Below are 22087 nucleotides of genomic sequence, written 5' to 3' on the forward strand. Positions count from 1 at the left end.
CAAAACACTAAGTGCTGGAGGAACTCAGCAGGTCAGGCAGCATCTGTGGAGGAAATGGACAAGTGACTTTTCAGGCTGGGACCCTTCTTCAGCTAGTTGAATGGACTAGACTTAGCTGATCACTTTCACCGAAAATGTAATTTACTGAAAACTGATCAGGTCAAAAGTTAGAATATATTTTTCTCCTGAAAGACATCTAGTCCAGTTGCCCTACATTTCTTGATCAGGTCAATGCTTTAATTAAATCCAATTTAACACATCATCTGAAGTCAATGTAATATTAAGACCAAAACAACAAAATTCCAAAGTTTAATTGGGTACAAGAAGACAACATTGCTCATCTATCAACAATGTGCAGAACCGTGCAATTTGGACACTCAATCTTCTCTCCTTTGCCCATCAATAGTCCCATCATTCCCAATCCCAATCTGACCTTTTTGTCCTGGGCCTCCTCCATTGTCAGAGTGAGGCCCAGTGCAAATTGGAGGAGCAGCACTTCATATTTCGCTTGGGTAGTTTACACCCCAGCGGTTTGAACATTGACCTCTCTAACTTCAGATAGCCCTTGCTTTCTCTCTCTCTTCATCCCTTTCCCCTTCCCAGTTCTCCCACTAGTCTTACTGTCTCTGCCTACATTCTATCCTTGTCCCGCCCCCTCCCCTGACATCAGTCTGAAGAAGGGTCACTCATTCCATCTGTCCATAGATGCTGCCTCACCCGCTGAGTTACTCCAGCATTTAGTGTCGACCTTCGATTTAAACCAGCATCTGCAGTTCTTTCTTACACAATAGTCCCATTATCACTTATTTAAAATACAATAAGCTCCCCTATGCGCCTAATGTAATTTCCCTTTCCTCTCCAAAGTTGCTACAGATTTGGAGTCGCCTTTCAAATCTCTGCTAACTCATTCCACTACTATTTTCAATCTCTCCACTTTTACGCTTTTGACAATGCAACAAAATCTCCCTTACCATTTAAAAATGGCAATCTCTGCGCACAATGCATTATACTTCTTCGTACCCCTTGGTCTTCCTGCGACCTTGAACACGACCTACTGCACCATCCCCACCCCTTGACTATCATCCTCAAAGTACATGCGCACATGCACGCACCCACGCCACCCATGTTGAAAGTAAGATACAAGGATCCGATCTATGGCGTCTTGGTCTGTGCAACTCCTTATATAAATGACAACACTTAAGAGCCACCACATAAGATGACTTCCAGCAAACGCTTGCTACTGCAGAACTGGAGTATTAGTTTATTCCGTTCAAAACATTACCGCGCATCTCAAACACATTTCATTGCAATGTGAATGCAACTCCCAATTTTTTTTCTTTTAAAACAAAGCCTTCCAATGTCTGACATAGACCCATGGTCCTACAGATATTAGTTTACAAAAGAAAAAGCACAAAGTGCTGGAGTAATTCGGTGGGTCAGGCAGCATCTCTGGAAGACATTGACAGGCAACGTTTTGGGTCACGACCAGAACATCTGACAAAGGGTCACAACCTGAAAGGTCGCCTATCCGTGTTCTCCAGAGATGTTGCCTGACCCGTTGAGCTGAGGGCCTGTCCCACTTTCACGACTTAATTCAAAACCTCTGCCGAGTTTAAAGGACCTAAAAAAAAATAATCAAGTTTGTGGTAATCTACGAACTCCTACGACCTTCCACGACTATGTTCACGAACTCCTACGAGGATGTCTACAAATTCCCACGACTATTTCAATGCCTTCCTTACGAGTAAAAAGTTGCAATTTCTTTCACCCCGACCATTTTTTTACTCGTGGACATTTTTTATCGGGCTGGAAAAAACTTCCCGACTTACCTAATGCCACGAGTACCTACGGCTGGCATAATGAGCCGCTACGATATATCTACGAACACCCGCGGACTCGTTACGAACATTCTGCGAGTTTGAAACAAGAGGAAAACTCGGGAAAATTCGTGAATTACCTCGTGAAAGTGGGACAGGCCCTTTACTCCAGCACTTTGGATCTTCCAATGTCTCTTGTATACCGTAGAACACAAGATATACTTTTTTTTAAGAAGGAACTGCAGATGCTGGAAAATTGAAGGTACACAAGGGCTAACAAAATTGGGAGAATTCAATGATCATCTTTTGTTAGCCCTTGCTGTCTCCTCCTCTTCCTCAGCCCTTGAGCTGTCTCCTCCCATCCCTCAGCCATCGGGCTCCTCCTCCTCCTTTTTCCTTTCTTCTCCCTGCCACCCCCCATCAGTCTGAAGAAGGGTTTCGGCCCGAAACGGTGCCTATTTCCTTCGCTCCATAGATGCTGCTGCACCCGCTGAGTTTCTCCAGCATTTTTGTGTACCTACGAGATATACTTTGTTGTTTAAACACAATTTGAGCAGCAGATAATGTACCAGGAGCATACATATTCAGAGTGGTTTACGAATGGTGCAGGAAATTTGAAGGCTTCCAAGTCCAGAATTTATCGACAATAAAAAACAATAGAAATAATAAATATAAATCTTTTCATGTGTATCTTAATCCAGTGATCCAGAAATTGTCACACGATTGTAACTTTCTCCAACATCTCTGCGAGTCTATAGGTTTGGTCCCAGTGTTTGCCAGTTTTCTTTAGATCATCCTCCAATATCTGACCAGCCTCCAGGAGGTCTTTAGAAACAGCTTTCAGCTCCGTGGACAATTGGCAGTACAAAATTTCATTTACCTCGCCTTCGATCTTCTGCAGGCAAACAAGAGGGAAGACCAATTTGATGACCTCCACTGCCTTCTCTCTCAGTGCACGATCTCTGCACACCAGATTTAGAACAAAGAGGCCTGAAACAATGAAACAACCTGCATCAAATCACAAATGTAATTCCTTTTCTGCAGCGGAAGAATATCTTTAAAAAAACCTTTATAGCTTGATCAGTTGTGCAGGTGGCTTGAGGAATGGTTGATGGAATTTAACACGGAGGTGTTGGATTTTGGGAAAACTAACATGGGCAGGACCTGCACCGTGAATGACAGGGTTCTGGGGAGTTTTGTAGAGCAGAGGGGTCTAGGAGAGCAGATACAACGTTCCATAAATGTGGCATCACAGGTAGATAGGGTGGTCAAAAAGGCTTTTGGCACATTGGCTTTCATCAGTTGCATAAAACGTTGGTGAGACCACATTTACAATATTGTATTCAGTTCTGGACACCATGTTATAGGAAAGATATTGTCAAGCCTGAAAGGGTTCAGAAAAGATTTACGAGGATGTTGCCAGGACTAGGTGTGAGCTATAGGGAGAGGTTGAGTAGGCTAGGTCTCTATTCCATGGAGCGCAGGAGGATGAGGGGTGATCTTATAGAGGTGTACAAAATCATGAGAGGAATAGATCGGGTAGATGCACAGAATCTCTTGCCCAGAGTAGGGGAATCCAGGACCAGAGGACATAGGTTTAAGGTGAAGGGGAAAAGATTTAATAGGATTCCGAGGGGCAACTTTTTTACACAAGGGGTGGTGGGTTTATGGAACAAGCTGCCAAAAGAGGTAGTTGAGACTGGGACTATCCCATTGTTTAAGAAACAGTTAGACAGGACCATGGAAAGGACAGGCTTGAAGGAATATGGACCAAGCGCAGGCAAGTGGGACTAGTGCAGCTGGGACAAGTTGGGCCATAGGGCCTGTTTCCACATTGTATCACTCTATAACTCTAATGGGGTAGAGGTGAATCGGGCTGTACCCTAGTTTATGGAAGGACCATTCAAAACCCTGATAACAGAGGGCAAGAAGAATCTGGTAGTGCACGCGTTCAAGCTTCTGTATCTTCTGTCTGACAGGAGCAGGTAGGAGGAGGAATGACCGGGGTGGTGTGTCCTTGATTATGCTGACTGCTTTTCCGAGGCAGTGTGAAGTGTAGCTGGAGACACTGGTTAGGTAAGTTGCAAAACTTACCTTCAGCGGCGCTGCAGTTCTGTCGCTGCCTGTGTGCGCGACTTTGGCGCCTTGGAGAGGGGGCGGGTTTAAAACGCCGTATTCTCTAGGCTATTGAAATCGAGGTTGTTCAGCCTGTTTAGTTGCTGACGAAAAATCGCTGCGACATTCGTTCGCTGCAGTTATTTTTAAACTTAATTGGATTATTTAATTGCTGTAGTAGATTAAAAATCATCCTCTAAAGTCGCGAACGCCGACAACGGGACGGATCTCACGTAGGGGACAAGGCAAGGTAGGCTGTTTATTTTTACATTAAAAAGTGCTTCTTAAGATCCCTTTATTCAAATTTTTAAGTTGCGAGAAGGTGACTTGGGGGCCCATCCGAACAGGCAGTGTTTTTCATGCCGATATGGGGACTAAATCACCGCAATCGCAACGTTCCAAACCATCGCGTTCCAGAAAAACCCACTCGCAAGATGATTTAAATGGCCATTAATTTACAGCAATTAAACACTAAATTCCTTCCATTTAGCCTATAAATTAAGACAATGAGATTTAAAAATCATGTTTATTGTGAATTCTTGTGTGAATGTTCTTTGGACACTTAGTCTATTTAAAAATGGTAATCGTTTCTTAAGAAATGGATAGATGTTTAGATCTAGTAATTGAATTTTGGAATTAGCTACAATTGGGTGACTAACTAATTATATGCTTTAATTTCAGGTCATCCAAGTAAGATTGTTTGTTTCAGAATGCTTCAATCTATAATAACTGAAATTTCTTTCAGTTCTCTTAATTTTTAATAAAGTTATGGCAATTTGACTGTCCTTGATCACAACTTTTGTGTTGTCAATGGACAAGCAATAGGGAACAAGATGCTAATTTCCGAGTATGAAAATGGCCATAACTTTTTTAATACTGAAGATATGAAAGTGAATTAGGTGTCAAATTAAACTTCTTTTTATGCTTTATCCGATGGGATGAATTGCAGACTTGATTTTTTTAAATCTCAAAATTTTGCAACATTGCTACACTGGTGGGGAGTCTGATCTCTGTGATGGACTATACAACAGGAGGTGCAACTCCAGAGCCAACAATATCATGAGAGACCCCTTCCACCTCTGCAACGGACTGTTCCAGCTGCTACAGTCAGGCAAACGCCTCCGTGGCCATGCGGTGAGAACGGAGAGGTTGAGAAGGAGTTTCTTCCCAGAGGCCATTCGGACTGTAAACGCCTATCTCACCAGGGACTAACTCTACTGAACTTTTTTCCTTCCATTATTTATTATGTAAAAGAATATGTGTGTTATGATTGTGTTTATAGTTTGTTTGGTTGTTTGTCTTTTTGCACAAAAGTCCGCGAGCATTGCCACTTTCATTTCACTGCACATCTCGTATGTGTATGTGACAAATAAACTTGACTTGACTTGACTGAGCTACATCTACAACTCTCTGCAATTTCTTGGGGTCTTGTTCCCAAACCAAGATGTGATGTATTCCAACACCTTATGGGGGTCTATAGGCCAGTGTTCAGTGCTTGAAAAGCTAATTCATTAAGTGCAGCAACTTCCCCGTATTGTATTGCATATCCAGAAATTGACTACAAATCGGATGTGTAAAGTAATCCACAAGCAAAAGATTAGTCACCTTGAGGAGCCAAAAGACTTCGTACTTTCTGGAGAAATGCCTGCTCTAGAAAAGCTGGTGGTGGACAACTCATTCCGAGGGTTGTGTCCTTACTGTCCACATCAAACATGACAACATCATAGGAGCCACTCCCTGTAGAAGCAAGAGCAAAAATCTTTAGCCCATCAGAATGGAGGTGTATGGATCACCTGCAGGCAGATGAGACATTGTGCCGAGCGTATTTGGCGCTGCTTACCACTGTCTGCAAGGGTACGTATATAGTGCAAGCCATCAGCCAAAATCACCCGCATCCGATCGTCCTGGGTAAATTCAAACCACTTGGTGGCCACCTCCACTACCTCAGGGTCGATCTCAACGGTGTCGACGGTCGATTGGGAGAAGTAGTCGTGGATGAACAATGGGAGGCTCCCTCCGCCAAGGCCCACCACCAGCAGGGAGACCCCGGCATCTGAAGGAGGTGCGAGAAAAGATAACTCATCCCTACATCCAAAATTGTAGAGTTTAGATTTAATTCAGAGACACCGCGTTGAAACAGGCCCGTTGGCCCACACCGACCAGCGAACACTCCTGCGTTAGTTCAGTCCTTCACACTAGGAACAATGAACCTACGTGGCCTGCATCACTTTGGAATTTGGGTGGAAACCAGAGATGCCGGAGAAAACCCACGCAGTCACAGGGAGAATGTCCAAACACCTTATAGACAGGATCCAACCCGGGACTCTGGCGCTGCGAGACAGCAACTCTACCGCTGCGCCACCGCGCCGCACACATTGACTTCATCTACACCGCGTTGCCCCGGAAAAGCAGCCATCATAATCAAAAAGGTACACAAAAAAGCAGGAGAAACTCAGCGGGTGCAGCAGCATCTATGGAGTGAAGGAAATAGGCAACGTTTCGGCCCGAAACGTTGCCTATTTCCTTCGCTCCATAGATGCTGCTGCACCCGCTGAGTTTCTCCAGCTTTTTTGTGTACCTTCGATTTTCCAGCATCTGCAGTTCCATCTTAAACACCATAATCAAAAACTTGTCCCACTCCACAGTCATTCCTGCTTCTCCCCGATCCCATCCAGAAGGTACGGACGCTTGAAAGTGTGCACCACTAGACTCAGGAACAGCTTCTTCCCCCTGTTATCGGGCTTCTGACCTGTCCTTCCATAAGCGAGGGTACTGTCTGAATCACTTCTACCACATTGCGGACATTGGACTTTGTCTCTGGAACTGGTGCGCTACAAAGCTGAGAACTATATTCTGCACTCTGTATCTTCCACTTTCATCCACCCCTCCTTGTGTTCAGCTTGATTATATTTATGCATAGTATTATCTGATCTGATTGGATAGCATGGAAAACAAAGCTCTTCACGGTACCTCAGTACGTGTGACAATAATAAATCTGACTTCTCTAACTTCAAGTAACCCTTGCTTTCCCTCTCTTCGTCCCTCCCCCACCCTAGTTCTCCGACTAGTTTCACTGTCCTGATTAAATATTACTGTGTGTATGCCTCGTAGTCACCTTCCCCTCACCCAACAATGAACTATTCTACATTTCCCAGATCGTCTGCTTTTATCTGTCTTTTTCACACCTTACATTCTCTTTGTACCCATCCATATCTCCAGTTTCTCTCACCCCTGACTCTCAAGAGCCTGTCCCACTTGCATGCGATTGCATGCGTTTGGCACGACCAAACGTGGTCGCTTGAGGCGTACAGGACCGTATGGCCGCGCGGGGCCAGTCCCACTTAGAAGCGCGGAGTTGTGTGGGACTGGTCCCGACATCGCGCGGGGCTCCGAAAATCTGACAGTGTCCGAAATCTTCGCGCGCCAACGGCCTGTCGGCACGGAGGCGCATTGCGGTCGTACGCAGTGTCTTGACGGCGTATGTCTAGCACGTGGCGTCGCACGATGACGTCACCGCCTGGCATGGCAATGCGTGATGATGTCACTGCCCGACGCCCAAATTCAGTCAGCCCGCCTCCTGCCCAGCTGATTAGTAAGTATGACGCAAATTACGTCACGCGCAAACTTAGCACGTACTTAGCGCGAATTTAGCGCAAACTTCGCATGAACTCCTCTTCCCTTTGGTTGCGCCAAACGCATGCAATCGCATGCAAGTGGGACAGGCCCTTCAGTCTGAAGAAGGGTCTTGATCAGAAACGTCACCCATTCCTCCTCTCCATGGATGCAACCTGTCCCGCTGAGTTACTCCAGCATTTTCGGTCTATCTTTGGTGTAAGCCAGCATCTGCGGTTGCTTCCTACTCAATAACAAATTTAAACCTGAAATAGTTATTGGGCATTCATCCCATCCTTTCCTCTTTTTGCTCCTTACCGGCATGAAAACCACCTTTTCTACGGAGAAAGACCAGGCCAGCAATCATGACTCGATGGTGATCGCAGCAGAGGTAGCTTTTGTCAATAACTTGTCCAGGCATTGAACTCGGAGTTTTCTCAACTTCAGAGCATAATCGCCCTTTCCTCTTGTCTTTCTTTTTCTTTTTTTGTGTTGAATCTGTTTGTGGAAAACAAAATATTACGAGAAAAAGTTCAGCACCTATCTTCAAGTAGTTTGTCCTCAACTAAATAGGAAATGTGCACAATTTCTTTGGCGTTTATTTTTTTTCCCCAAGTCTCAGGAATCAAGAGTGTTTTATTGTCATATGTCCCAAACAGAACAATGATATTCTAAAAGGCCTGTTCCACCAGCATGCGACTGCATGCGCGACCTAATGTAGTCGCTTGAGCCGCACGGCCTCGCAGGGCCAGTCCCACTTCGAACGCTGGAGCAGTATGGAGTTGTGCGGGTCTGGTCCCGACATCGCGCGGGGCTCCGAAAAATTGACACTGTCCAAAAATCCCGTCGGCCGCAGCTGCATTGAGACCGTACGCACCGACTCGACGGGCGTACGCAGCGGCGTCTTGACGCCGTACGAAGCGTCTTGATGGCGTACGCCTAGCGTGTGGCGTTGCGCGATGACGTCACCACCCGACGTCCAAATTCAGTCGGCCTCCTCCTGCCCAGCTGATTGGTGAGTATGATGTCGGGACCAGCCCCGCACAACTCCAGACGGCTCCGCGGTTGGAAGTGGGACCGGCCCCGCGAGGCTGTACGCCTCAAGCCACCACGTTTGGTCGCGCTAGACGCATGCAATCGCATGCTGGTGGGACAGGCCCTTTACTTTCAGCAGCACAACAGAATATGCAAACACAGTACTCCGTGCACAGAGTCCCTACTTTGAGGTGGGGAGGATTTTCAATTTGCTGGAGTTAAACTTAATGCGACGTTCTATGTGCGTGTTATAAAATATAATTAAAACAAGTCCCAAGGAACTGCAGATGCTGGTTTAACCACAAAAAAACCAAAGTACTGGAGTAATTCAGCGGGTCAGGCAGCATCTGTAGAGGGAATGGAGCGGTGACTTTTTTTGGTTGGGACCCTTCTTCAGACATTGTAATGAGGGGGAGCTTTGGTCAGAGGTGGTGAATCTGAGGAATTCCTTACCACAGATGGCTGTGGAGGCCAAGTCAATGGATATTTATAAGGCGGCGATTGACAGATTCTTGAATAGTAAGGGTGTCAGGGGTTATGGGGAGAAGGCAGGAGAATGGTGTTGAGATGGAACGGTATATCAGCCATGACTGAATGGAGTGGACTTGATGGGCTGAATGGCCTAATTCTGCTCCTAGAACTTATGAATATGAATATCGGTTCAAGTGACAGTTTTCCAATCGGCAGGCCGTATTACACCAGAGTTTAGTTCAGTTTTTTGTCATGTGTACCGAGATGCAGCCAAAAGCCTTTTGTTGCGTGCTAACCAGTCAGCGGAAAGACTATACTTGATCCCAAACGAGCCGTCCGCTGCGAATAGATAGAGGATTAAGGGACGGGATAAAGGAACATGATAAATGTTTAGTGCAAGGTAAAGTCTGATTAAAGATAGTTCGAGGTAGATAGTATCTCACGATTAACGAGGGAGATAGTTATCACGGGCCGCAGTCACATCTGGGAACACTACCTGACTTGGAGGCGGGGTACAATAGTTTACTCTCCGACTGCACCACATTGACGTTGCTGAGGAACACCAGGTGCCGATAGTAGTTGCCGTCTTCTCCCTTGACGTCTTCAATGACGTACTCGCCACTGGCGTCACTCACGCCACGATGCTGGACTTTGCGGACCCCTATATCGCCGCCGACGGAAAGAAAAGGGACCTGCAAAGCAACGGAGCCATGGTGACTGGATGCAGACAGTCGCACGGGCGTGGTGATCAACACCTTGTGCTGCATTGTACTGTCCTATGTTCTATGTTGGGACCACCTCTGCTTTGACCACAGGAGTCAGCATCAATCCACTGCAAATACTACTTTGTGTGGGGTAGGTCTCGCTGTATAAACGTGACTGAGGAGGTGACAAAGGTGACTGATGAGGGTAGGGTCATGGATGTTGCCTAAATGCACTTTATTAAGGCATTTGACAAACTCCGTCATGGTAGACTGATCCAGAAGATTAAGATGCACGGGATTCACAGTAACTTGGTAGTTTGTTTTCCAAGCTGGCTTGCCACTAGAAGAGGAAGGATCGTGATGGAAGGTGTTGTTCGGGCTGGAGGTCTGTGACCAGTGTGTTTTATCGGGGTCTGTGTTGGAACATCTGTTTAGTTTCAAGATACAAGATACATATAAGGGTCTGTCCCACCAGCATGCGATAGCATGCGTCTAGCGCGACCAAACGTGGTCGCTTGAGGCGTACGGCCTCGCAGGGCCGGTCCCACTTCGATAGTAATAATGATGAAATTAAAGTGACCAGTTACTGCACGTGTAATATTGCACAAACATTAAATGAAATGATCGAGTGGGGAAAGTATTAACAGAAGCAGAGTATTATCAACTATTGACACAAACGCATTTACCTGTTGACCTGGCGGAAGTCCAGAAGGAGCCAACTCCATCACCTTCCCCGATAGCTCGGACTGAATGGCTTCCATGCTCTGGTAGTGTTGGTCACGATGGAGAGACACCACCAGCAGACGCTTGAAGTCAGCACTTCTGCCGAGCTGTTTGCGACCCTCGTCTGTCCCAAAGATCCACTCGGCCTCCCTGCCCTGCGGAACTGCCAGGAAGCTGCGTTAAACACTGCGCAATGTCCTCCCTCACCTTCCACTGCAAACCCTGCACAGAAGGCAGGCAATGTGCTGATGACTTGACCAAGGTTGCCTTGAACTGCCATCAAAATGATTTTTGACTCCATGCGGAGCCTGGGATTCAAGCCCTATGGCCACGTTCCAGATTTAAACTGACCACTGCAGGTCAAGTTGTACAGTCATACAGCATGGTAGATGGCCCTTAGACACTACTTGCCTGCACGACCAACATGTCCCATCTACACCCCTCCCACCAGCCTGCATTTGGCCCATATCTGTCCTATCCACGTACCTGTCGAAATGTCTCTGAAACGCTACCACCTTTGGCAGCTTGTCCCATACACCCACCACCCTTTGTGTAAAAATGTTACCCTTCGAGTTCCTATTAAATCTTTCCCCCCTCACCTTAAACCTATGTCCTCTTGTCCTCATTTCCCCAACACTGGGCATTTACATGATCTATGCCTCTCATGATCTTATACACGCGTCTATAAGATCGCTCTTCATCCTCCTGCGCTCCCAGGAATGGAGTCCTAGCCGGCCCAACCTCCGCCTATAACTCCGGCCCACAGGTCCTGGCAACACCCTATTGCACTCACCTATGAAGATGGCGAAGTTGTTTGCACGTGCGGGCTTGATGGAGGGCTGATCAACAACGTAGATGGAGTAGCGAGGTTTGCCCGACTGCCGATCGCAGAGGGTGAGGGACAGGCTCTCGCCGCTGCTGGAGCCCTTGGTCAGATGGTTTCGGAGGAGGGCGTAGCGCTGCCGCTCTTTCACCGCCTCCAGCAGCTGCTCCACGCTCTCCAGCCGGAGAGGCTTCTCCTGGTCTCCGCCTTCCCCGCACATCTCCAGGATCCCCTGCCCGCCTCCGGGGAGCTTCTTGAACTTGGTGAAGACGAAGGTGAACATCACGAACTGCCCGCCGCCGGCCTCGGCCCGCTCTCCCGCCACGTGGACCCTGACGAGCCAGCCCTGCTGGCTGAAGTATCTCACCGCCTTCCTGGCGATGTGCTCCTGGGCCAGCGAGATGCACAGGAACCGCCCGCCCAGACGCAGGACCCGCCCGATCTCACCGAACATCTCCTCCACCTTGCGCAGCGTTCCCTCGCTCTCGTCCGTCATGATGGCATCCAGGGTGCCCTTGTCCAGCACCACCTGGAACTGGGAGTCGGCAAACTCCATCTGCCCCACGTCCATCTTGGCGAAGGCCATGGCCGGCCGGCGGGCCCCGTTGCGTTCCTTCATGTGGCTGATCACGGCTGGGCTGATGTCGATATTGGTGATGCTCTGATAGCCCACGTCATACATCTGCTCGCTCAGCTCAGAGTTGCCACAGCCCACCACCAGCACCTGCAGAACAGGTTCAGATTAGTTTAGAGATACAGCGCGGATACAGCCCACCGGGTCCGCGCCAACCAGCGATCCCCGCACACTTACACTATCCTACACACTTTACGGACAATTTACAATTATACCAAGCCAATTAACCTACAAACCTGTACATCTAGGGAGTGTGGGAGGAAACCGGAGAAAACCCACGCAGGTCACAGGGAGAACATACAAACTCCGTACAGACAGCACCCGCAGTCAGGGTCAAACCCGGGTCTCTGGCTCTGTATGGCAGCAAATCTACCGCTGTGCCACCGTGCCGAGTTAGAGGGAGGAGAAAGCAGAGTTAGCACCACGACTGAGGTGACAGCCCCCTGCAACCTGCCCTGCTCTTCAATATGATCACGGCTGATCCCCTGCAACTGCAGCAGATGCAACACCTGTCCAAGACCGACTCCCTCTACTCTATCCAAGTACCCCAACAGTCCTTTCAGGTGAAGCAGAGGTTCACCTGCACCTCCTCCCTCATCTACTCAATCCGATGATCCAGGTGTGGACTCCTATAGGGGGGTTGCACTGGGTCATAGGGCTTGACGCATGGAGCCGCACAATCCATCTGGAGGACATCCATAACTTCCGGTATATGTTATTAACACAAGAAACGCGTACTTTCCTACCTGTTAAAAACCACCAAAATGTTGAATTTTTGCGCTGAAAAAAATTGTGGAAGTCGGGGTAAGTGTGAGAGACATGTACCCAACTTCAGAATTCCAAACGTGAAGCGAAATGAAGGTTAAGAGAAGCGAGAGCTGAAGGGACAACAACAGCTAAAGTGCTTGGTAAACATTGGCTGTGCAGATATCGTAATTAAAAATATTGGGAATTATCGCGTTTGCTCACTGCATTTCATCAACAGTAAGGCATTATTTGTGGTTTTTCTTGATTCCTTTGGTATCTAAAAAGTCTCAGAAGTGATAAATCTGGCTGTAAATTTTTCTTCAGATGCGTTTTCATTTTGTATGTAAAAACCCACGAGAACCATGGGCGATTTAAAAAATTTACAGCCAGATTTATCACTTCTGAAACTTTTTAGATGCCAAAGGAATCAAGAAAAAACACAAATAATGCCTTAGTTGGTGAAATGCAGTGAGCAAACGGCCAAGCACTCTGTCTGTTGTTGTCCCTTCAGCTCTCACTTCTATCTACCGTCATTTCTCCTCACCTTTGGAATTCCGAAGAAGGCTAAATGTCTCTCACGCTTATCCCGATTTCCATAATTATTTACAGCGCAAAGATTGACAATTTCGGCGGGTTTTAACGGGCCCGCTACGCTGGAAACAATGGTAAGTGCCTACCTGCAGTTCATCGCATGTACTCCACTTGGAGTAGCCAATTCATCTATAAACCCGCACGTCTTTGGGATGTGGGAGGAAACTGGAGCACCCGGAGGAAACTCATGTGATCAGTCTTCACCATAGAAGACACAAAAAATATTCCAACGCTGGATAAACAGGGGGCGGTAGGAATGGAGGAGCTAAATACTATTAAGATCACCAAGGAGGTGGTATTAGGGAAATTAATGAGACTGAAGGAGGATAAATCCCCTGGGCCTGATGGATTACATCCAAGGGTCTTGAGGGAGATAGCGGTGGGGATTGTGGATGCATTGGTGATAATTTTCCAAAACTCCCTGGAGGCAGGAACGGTCCCAGTGGATTGGAAAATGGCCAATGTAACACCTATATTTAAAAAAGGAAGTAAACAGAAGGCGGGTAACTATAGACCGGTTAGTCTAACATCGGTGGTGGGTAAAATGTTAGAGACAATTATTAAAGAAACACTAACGGGGCACTTGGATAAACATGACTTCATCGGACAGAACCAGCATGGTTTTGTGAAGGGGAAGTCCTGTTTAACGAATCTGCTCGAATTCTTTGAGGAAGTAACAACCCGGGTGGATAAAGGGGAAACGGTGGATGTGGTATACTTGGACTTCCAAAAGGCTTTTGACAAGGTGCCACATAAGAGACTATTGCTAAAAATAAAAAATTATGGGATTGGGGGTAATATATTAGCATGGGTAGAGGATTGGCTAACAAATAGGAAGCAGAGAGTGGGGATAAATGGTTCATACTCGGGATGGCAACCGGTAACTAGCGGGGTTCCGCAAGGGTCGGTGCTGGGACCCCAGTTGTTCACAATTTATATAAATGATTTGGAGGAGGGAACCAAGTGTAATATATCAAAATTTGCAGACGATACAAAAATGGGAGGAAAAGTAGGGGATGAGGAGGATAGGAAGAGTCTGCAAAAGGATATAGATAAGCAAGGTGAGTGGGCAACAACTTGGCAGATGAAATTTAATACTAATAAATGTGAAGTCATTCACTTTGGAAAAAAAAATGATAGGGCAAGTTATTTTCTAAATGAGGAGGAGCTGCGTTGTAATGCAACGCAAAGGGATCTAGGGGTATTAGTACATGAATCACTGAAAGTTAGTATGCAGGTGCAGCAAGCAATCAGGAAGGCCAATGGAGTTTTGGCCTTTATTGCTAGGGGGATTGAGTATAAAAACACGGAGGTCTTGCTGCAGCTGTACACAGTATTAGTGAGACCACATTTGGAATACTGTGTACAGTTCTGGGGTCCATACTTAAGAAAGGATGTACTAGCCCTGGAGGCAGTGCAGCGAAGGTTTACAAGATTAATTCCTGCAATGAGGGGATTGACATATGAGGAAAGGTTAAGTAGGCTGGAACTCTACTCTTTGGAGTTTAGAAGAATGAGAGGCGATCTCATTGAAACATATAAGATCGTGAGGGGCCTTGATCGGGTGGATGCACCGAGGATGTTCCCAATGATCGGGGAAACTAGAACTAGGGGACATAGTTGCAGAATAAGGGGGGGCTCTTTTAAAACTGAGATGAGGAAGAACTTCTTCACCCAGAGGGTGGTTAATTTATGGAATTCACTGCCCCAGGGAGCAGTGGAAGCAGAAACTTTAAATATATTTAAGACTAAAATAGATGGTTTTTTAGCTGCCAAGGGGATAAGGGGCTACGGGGAGAGGGCAGGGATATGGACCTAGGTATGGTTAGTATAGTAAGACCCGAGTGATCTCCTGGACAAGTGTCGATCGCCTAGATTGGGGTCGGAGAGGAATTTCCCGGATTTTTTTCCCGAATTGGACCTGGGTTTTTATCCGGTTTTTTGCCTCCCCCAGGAGATCACGAGGTTCTTGGGGTGGAGAGGGGTGATAGCGGTATAAAGGGGAGGGTAGTGTCTTGTGTTCTGTGTCTTGTGTCTACTGTTTGTGGGTAAGTGTGTCTGTTTAGTGTTCAGCCATGAGCGAATGGCGGTGCGGGCTCGATGGACCTGGTGGTCTGCTCCACTTACTTTCTATGTTTCTATGTTTCTATCACTGGGAGAACGTGCAAACTCCACACAGACAGCCCCCGAGGTCAGGTTCGAACACGAGTGCCTGACGCTGTTGGACAGCAGCTCTACCACTGTGCTGCCCATAAGAGATGCAAGATATTTGAATTTAGTGCCGAGCTAACTCCCTATTTGCGGCACGGTGGCGCAGCGGTAGAATTGCTGCCTTACAGCACTTGCAGCGCCAGAGACCCGGGTTCCATCCCGACTACGGGTGCTGTCTGTACGGAGTTTGTACGTTCTCCGCGTGACCGTGTGGGTTTTCTCCGAGATCTTCGGTTTCCTCCCACACTCCAAAGACGTACAGGTATGTAAGTTAACACAGGTAGACACAAAATGCTGGAGTAACTCAGCGGGACACGCAGCATAAGAAAGAACTGCAGATGCTTGTTTGTAGGTTAATTGGCTTGGTATAAGTGTAAATTGTCCCTAATGTGTGTAGGATTAGTGTTAATGTGTGGGGATCGCTGGTTGGCATGGACTAGGTGGGCCGAAGGGCCCGTTTCCATGCTGTATCTATAAAATTAAACACTAAAACTATCCTCCGTCCCAATTCCTGGCCCTATCCACAAACTCTATCTCCGTTACATTGATGACTGCATCGGTGCTACCTCCTACACCTATGCAGAACTCATGGACTTCATCAACTTCACCACCAATTTTCATCCTGCACTCAAATTTACTTGGACCATCTTCGACACCTCCCTCCCCTTCTCCCCTTTCTTGATCTCACTGTCTCCATCATAAGAAATAGACTATTGACTGACATCTATTACAAACCCATTGACTCCAACAACTATCTCGACTACACTTCTTCCCACCCTGCTTTCTGCAAAGATTCTATCCCCTACTCCCAAGTCCTCCATCTACGCCACATCTGCGCCCAGGATGAGATGTTCCATACCAGGACATCCGAGATGTCCTCATTCTTTAGAGAACAGGGGTTGCCCTCTCCCATCATAGATGAGCCCCTCACTCGTGTCTCCTCGGTACCCCGCAGCTCCGCCCTTTGCTTCTCCTTGTCGGACAGAGACAGAGTCCCCCTAGTCCTTACCTTCCACCCCATCAGCCGTCACATACAACACATAATCCTCCAAAATTTCTGCCACCTCCAGCCACATTTTCCCATCTCCAACCCTTTCCGCCTTCCGCAGAGACCGTTCCCTCCGCAACTCCCTGGATAACTCATCCCTTCCCAACCAAACCACCCCCTCCCCAGGTACCTTCCCCTTCAAACGCAGGAGATGCAACACCGGTCACTATATCTCCTCCCTCTACTCTGTCCAGGGACCCCGAAAGTCCTTTCAGGTTAGGCAGAGGTTCACTTGCACTTTCCTCCAACCTCATCCACTGTATCCGTTGTTACCAAATGTGGGCTCTTATACATCGGCGAAAACAAACGCAGACTGGGCGATCGTTTAGTGAAACACCTTTGCTCAGCCTGCCTGAACCTACCTGATCTCCCGGTTGCTGGCCACCTGAATTCTCCTTCATATTCCTACACAGACCTTTCTGTCCTTGGTCTCCTCCATTGTCAGAGTGAGGCTAAATGCAAATTGGAGGAACAGCATCTCATATTTTGCTTGGGCAGCTTACAGCCCAGTGGTATGAATATTGATTTCTCTCACTACAGGTAGCCCCGGCATTCCCTCTCTCTCTATCCCTCCCCCACCCAAGTCGCACTCGCTTCTCGTTTTCACCCAACAAACAGCTTTGTTTCCTTTATCATCATTACTTTTTTGCATATCTTTCATTCATTGTTCTTAATCTCTCCCCATCACCATCTATATCTCTCGTTTCCCTTATCCCTAACCAGTCTGAAGAAGGGTCTCGACCCGAAACGTCACCCATTCCTTCTCTCCAGAGATGCTGTCTGTCCCGCTGAGTTACTCTAGCTCGTTGGGTCTATCTTCGGTTTAAACCAGCATCTGCAGTTCTTTCTTACACACTAACTTCCTATTAAAATGAATAATATTGCACTAAGCAAAAATGAGGAAAACCAAGATATATGGACAATAGGTGCAGGAGTAGGCCATTCAGCCCTTCGAACCAACACAACCATTCAATGTGATCATGGCTGATCATCAACAATCAGTTTTCAACAAACCTGTCTTCTCCCCAAATCTCTTGATTCCGCTAGCCCTAAGAGCTCTATCTAACTCTCTTTTGAATGCATCCAGTGAATCGGCCTCCACTGCCTTCTGAGGCAGAGAATTCCACAAATTCACAACTCTCTTGGAGCAATTTAGGGCTCTTAAAAACAGCGGAGTCAGGGGATATGGGTAGAAGGCAGGAACGGGGTACTGATTGGGGATGATCAGCCATGATCACATTGAATGGTGGTGCTGGCTCGAAGGGTCAAATTGCCTACTCCTGCATCTATTATCTATTGACTAATAAGTTTTTCCTCATCTCGGTTCTAAATGACCTACCCCTTATTCTTAAACTGTGGCCCCTGGTTCTGGACTCCCCCAACATCGGGAACATGTTTCCTGCATCTAGCCAGTCCAATCCCTTTATAATATAATTTCTATAAGAATCCCCTCTCATCCTTCTAAATTCCAGTGAATACAAACCCAGTCCCTCCATTCTTTCATCATATGACTGTCCCGCCATCCGGGAATTAACCTCGTGAACCTACGCTGCACTCCCTCAATAGCAAGAATGTCCTTCCTCAAATTAGAAGACCAAACTGCACACAATACTCCAGGTGTGGTCTCACCAGGGCCCTGCACCACTGCAGAAGGACCTCTTTGCTCCTATACTCAACTCCTCTTGTTATGAAGGCTAACATGTCATTCGCTTTCTTCACTGCCTGCTGTACCTTCAGTGACTGATGTACAAGGACACCCAGGTCTCATTGCACTTCCTCTTTTCCTAACCTAACACCATTCAGTTAATAATCTGCCATCCTGTTCTTGACACCAAAGTGGATAACCTCATATTTATCCACATGCTGCATCTGCCGTGCATCTGCGCACTAACCCAACCTGTCCAAATCACCCTGCATCCTCATAGCATCCTCTTCACAGTTCACACTGCCACCCAGCTTTGTGTCATCTGCAAATTTGCTAATGTTACTTTTTATTCCTTCATCTAAATCATTAATGTATATAGGTAAATAGTTGTGGCCCCAGCACCGAGCCTTGCGGTACCCCACTAGTCACTGCCTGCCATTCTGAAAGGGACCCATTAATTCCTACTCTTTGTTTCCTGTCTGCCAACCAATTTTCTATCCATGTCAGAACTCTACCCCCAATACCATGTGCTCTAATTTTGCCCACTAATCTCCTATGTGGGACCTTATCAAATGCTTTCTGAAAGTCCAGGTACACTACATCCACTGGCTCTCCCTTGTCCATTTTACTTGTTACATCTTCAAAAAATTCCAGGAGATTAGTCAAGCATGATTTCCCCTTCGTAAATCCATGCTGACTTGGACCGATCCTGTTACTGCTATCCAAATGCGCCGCTATTACATCTTTAATAATTGACTCCAGCATCTTCCCCTCCACCGATGTCAGGCTAACTGGTCTATAATTCCCTGCTTTCTCTCTCCCTCCTTAAAAAGTGGGATAACATTAGCTACCCTCCAATCCACAGGAACTGACCGAGAATCTATAGAACATTGGAAAATGATCACCAATGATCAGATGACTATACCTTATCGTTACGCTTAATATACTTGTGCAGCACAGCGCAATGATCCACGTAGGTCCCATACCACTCGAAGGCACTTCCACCCCGTTTCTTGAAGAATGTTTCCCAATATTCAGCAGAACTGAACTCCTTTGAGCACTTGGGCAACAGGTTCATTGTCAAGCCTTTAAAAAATAAACACAACTAATTAACACGCCACCTTTCCCCTTTAAATCGCTAAAGGTTTTTCATGTTTACCATTCAGACAGTAACATCGCTAGACATATGAAATTAAAATTCTCAAACCTCTCACCAAAGGACCAAAGGAGAAGAATAGATCGGGTAGACACAGAGTCTCTTGCCCAGAGTAGGGGTATTGAGAACCAGGCGACATCCGTTTAAAGGAAGGGGAAAAGATTTAATAGGAATCTGAGGGGTTACTTTTTCACACAAAGGGTTGTGGGTGTATGGAACGAGCTGCCAGAGGAGGTAGTTGAGGCAGAGACTATCGCAACATTTAAGAAACAATCGGACAGGTACATGGATAGGACAGATTTGGAGGGATATGGACCAAACACAGGCAGGTGAGACCTGTGAAGACGAGATATATTGATCGGTTTGGGCAAATTACACCGAAGGGCCTGTTTCCATGCTGTAATATTCTATATGTTTACAAGGCCTCACCGTATTTTTAAAGTAAAATATAAATATTTCTGCTTGCTGCTTTGGTATAGAAATACAATTAAAAATTCTGACCTGCAAATATTTAAGGGCCATTAAGCCAGACACGCAAATTTAACACTCAAAACAACAGTACTGTACTGTACAAAGAAAGACCCAAGGCCCTAGAGTAACTCAGCAGTTCAGGCAGCATCTCCAGAGGACATGGGCAGGTGACATTTCAGGTAGGTGACATTTCGGATGGGTCTCCTCTCTTTTCCAGCTTTCACCCCTCCTCCACCCATTCCATTAGCCTGAAGGAAGGCCCTGACCTGGAACATCACATATCCACGTTCTCCACAGATGCTGCCTGACCCACTGAGTTACTCCAGCACTGTTTTTTTTGTAACACAGCATCTGCAATTCGTTGTATCTGCATTCTATACTTTACTGTACAGATTTTATTTAATGAACTGAGGGAAACAAATTTGCCATCTTTAAAACCCCTTCCCCATGTCGATACAACGTAAAGCACTTTTTATAAACTGGGATTGTAATTCAAAGGCAAAACACAATGTGCTGGATGAGCTCAGCAGGTCAGGCAACATCTGTGGAGACAATGGGCAGAATATGTTTTGGGTTGGCACCCTTCTTCAGACTGATGGGAGTAGGGGGGAGAAAGCTGGAGAAGAGAGATGGTGGCGGGCGGGGGTCACAGCCTGGCAAGTGATAGTTACAGATAGCAAATGATAGTCTCGACCCAAAACGTCACTCCATGGAGATGCTACCTGTCCAGCATTTTGTGTCCACCAAGTGATAGTTACATGCAGGTTAGGAGGTGGGTGGGGGGTTGGGGGAGTTGATTAGAAGAAGGGTGGAGGTAGTGACAAAGGCCAGAGGTGAAAAGGACATAAAAGGGTGGTAACACGTGGACAGGTAACGATGTTGATAAACTGGAAAGGCTAGAAGATTTACGATGATTTTACGTGGGGAGGGGGAGGAGTTTGATAAACAGATGCTTTACTTTGAACACCTTCTCAGATGGTGTCCGACCCGCTGAGTTACTCCACCGCTTTGTGACTTTTTTTGTAAACCAGCATCTGCAGTTCCTTGTTTCTACTCTACAAACGGATAACTTCCTCGAGTATTTCTGGTTTTTTTCTTCTCCTACATTTTCCGCCGTCAATGCACGGACCCGAAGCGTTTAGTGAGAGGGAAAAGATAAGAAAGATTTCGTTCTGTAACGTCTCTAGATCTGCAATGTCTCAATTACCTGCTCCCTTGTCAGTTTCAGGGCGCGCAATCCCATCCAGTTCAACGTTCCAATGACTCCGATTGGACTGTGAAACAATCTCTAGGCTCATGTAGCAAAGGTCGATGCAATGTAGCAAATTGAACGCCCACCAATCAGCGGAGGCCTTTTCCTACTCTCACCCGGAAGCGTTTTGCTCTCTCTGCAGCACCGCTAAAGGCAACGATGGCTGGCAAACACGTTGGAAGTGTGGTGTTTGTTACTGGTAACGCTAAGAAATTGGAGGAGGTGGGTCGGGTTATTTCATTCTAATATGCAGGAAGGAACTGCAGGTGGTGGTTTACACCTAAGATAGACACAACATGCTGGAATGGGACAACGGGACAGACTTCTCCGGAGAGAAGGAATGGGTGACATTTCGGGTCGCGACCCTTCTTCAGCCTCAGGGGAGAGGGAGACCTGAGATATGGAAGGGTAAGGTGTGACAATGTTAGATCAAAGCAGACGACTATCAAGAACATGTAGAATGGTTCATTGTTAGTTAGGGGGAAGGTGACAACGAGGCGTACAATCAGAAACATTAATTAGTAGGACAGTGAACCACGGTGAGGAGGCAAGGGAGTGAAAGTGACTGCGCAAGCGAAATATGAGGTGGTGTTCCTCGAATTGGCGTTGACCCTCACTCTGACAGTTGGAGGAGGCCCAGGACAGAAAGGTCAGTATGGGAGGGGGAGTTAATGTGTTTAGCAACTGGTTTATTCTCATTTGTTCTAATTGCTTTGCAGTTGCACTATATTTTCACAGTGTTGGATACACATTTCAAGAAAAATGTGTGGTGGAATGCTGAACGCCTAGTAAAACTTCTCAATGCAATATATGGATGGGACTACTCAAAATGACAAATGTTTGGGGACAATTTGTTAGTCTTAAGAAGATTTTCGATTGTTTTGAATCATGTAAAGGCCACTAGATGCTCATACAGCAATTTATCCCACGGAGATACAGGGAATTGCAGATACTCTTTTATCACAAAAAGACACAAAGTGCTGGAGTGACTCGGCGGGTCAGGCAGCATCTCTGGACAACAAGGATAGGTGA

The 22087-nt window shown here is 46.7% G+C and overlaps 2 protein-coding genes across 5 annotated transcripts in view; one reads left to right on the top strand and one right to left on the bottom strand.

The window, feature by feature from the left end:
* The window catches only part of itpa (inosine triphosphatase (nucleoside triphosphate pyrophosphatase)), a 60305-nt gene that overhangs the window by 15025 nt on the left and 23193 nt on the right, over positions 1–22087 (top strand). The window contains exon 2 of one of the 2 annotated variants that reach the window (XM_055642261.1): positions 21190–21277. In XM_055642261.1, coding sequence (XP_055498236.1) covers positions 21215–21277 — 63 coding nt within the window. In that variant the 5' untranslated portion in view covers positions 21190–21214. Of the gene's footprint in view, positions 1–21173; positions 21278–22087 lie in introns of those variants that run through there. The other variant, XM_055642260.1, reaches the window with a different exon arrangement.
* On the bottom strand, positions 450–21097 carry mettl13 (methyltransferase 13, eEF1A lysine and N-terminal methyltransferase). 3 transcript variants are annotated; one of them, XM_055642257.1, is made up of 9 exons: positions 21011–21097; positions 19102–19262; positions 11271–12024; positions 10441–10640; positions 9547–9742; positions 7863–8042; positions 5773–5985; positions 5538–5669; positions 450–2807 (listed from the first exon to the last, which is right to left on the bottom strand). In XM_055642257.1, exons 2-9 carry the CDS (start codon positions 19252–19254, stop codon positions 2533–2535), a joined length of 2103 nt encoding a protein of 700 aa, XP_055498232.1. In that variant the 5' UTR covers positions 19255–19262; positions 21011–21097; the 3' UTR covers positions 450–2532. The 3 variants fall into 3 exon arrangements, with proteins under 3 accessions (XP_055498232.1, XP_055498231.1, XP_055498234.1); XM_055642256.1 differs by having other exon boundaries at positions 450–2825; XM_055642259.1 differs by lacking the exon at positions 21011–21097 and adding an exon at positions 20771–21004 and having other exon boundaries at positions 450–2825.

This window comes from Leucoraja erinacea, chromosome 10 (genome assembly GCF_028641065.1).
Source record: "Leucoraja erinacea ecotype New England chromosome 10, Leri_hhj_1, whole genome shotgun sequence".
Classification (NCBI taxonomy): domain Eukaryota; kingdom Metazoa; phylum Chordata; class Chondrichthyes; order Rajiformes; family Rajidae; genus Leucoraja; species Leucoraja erinaceus.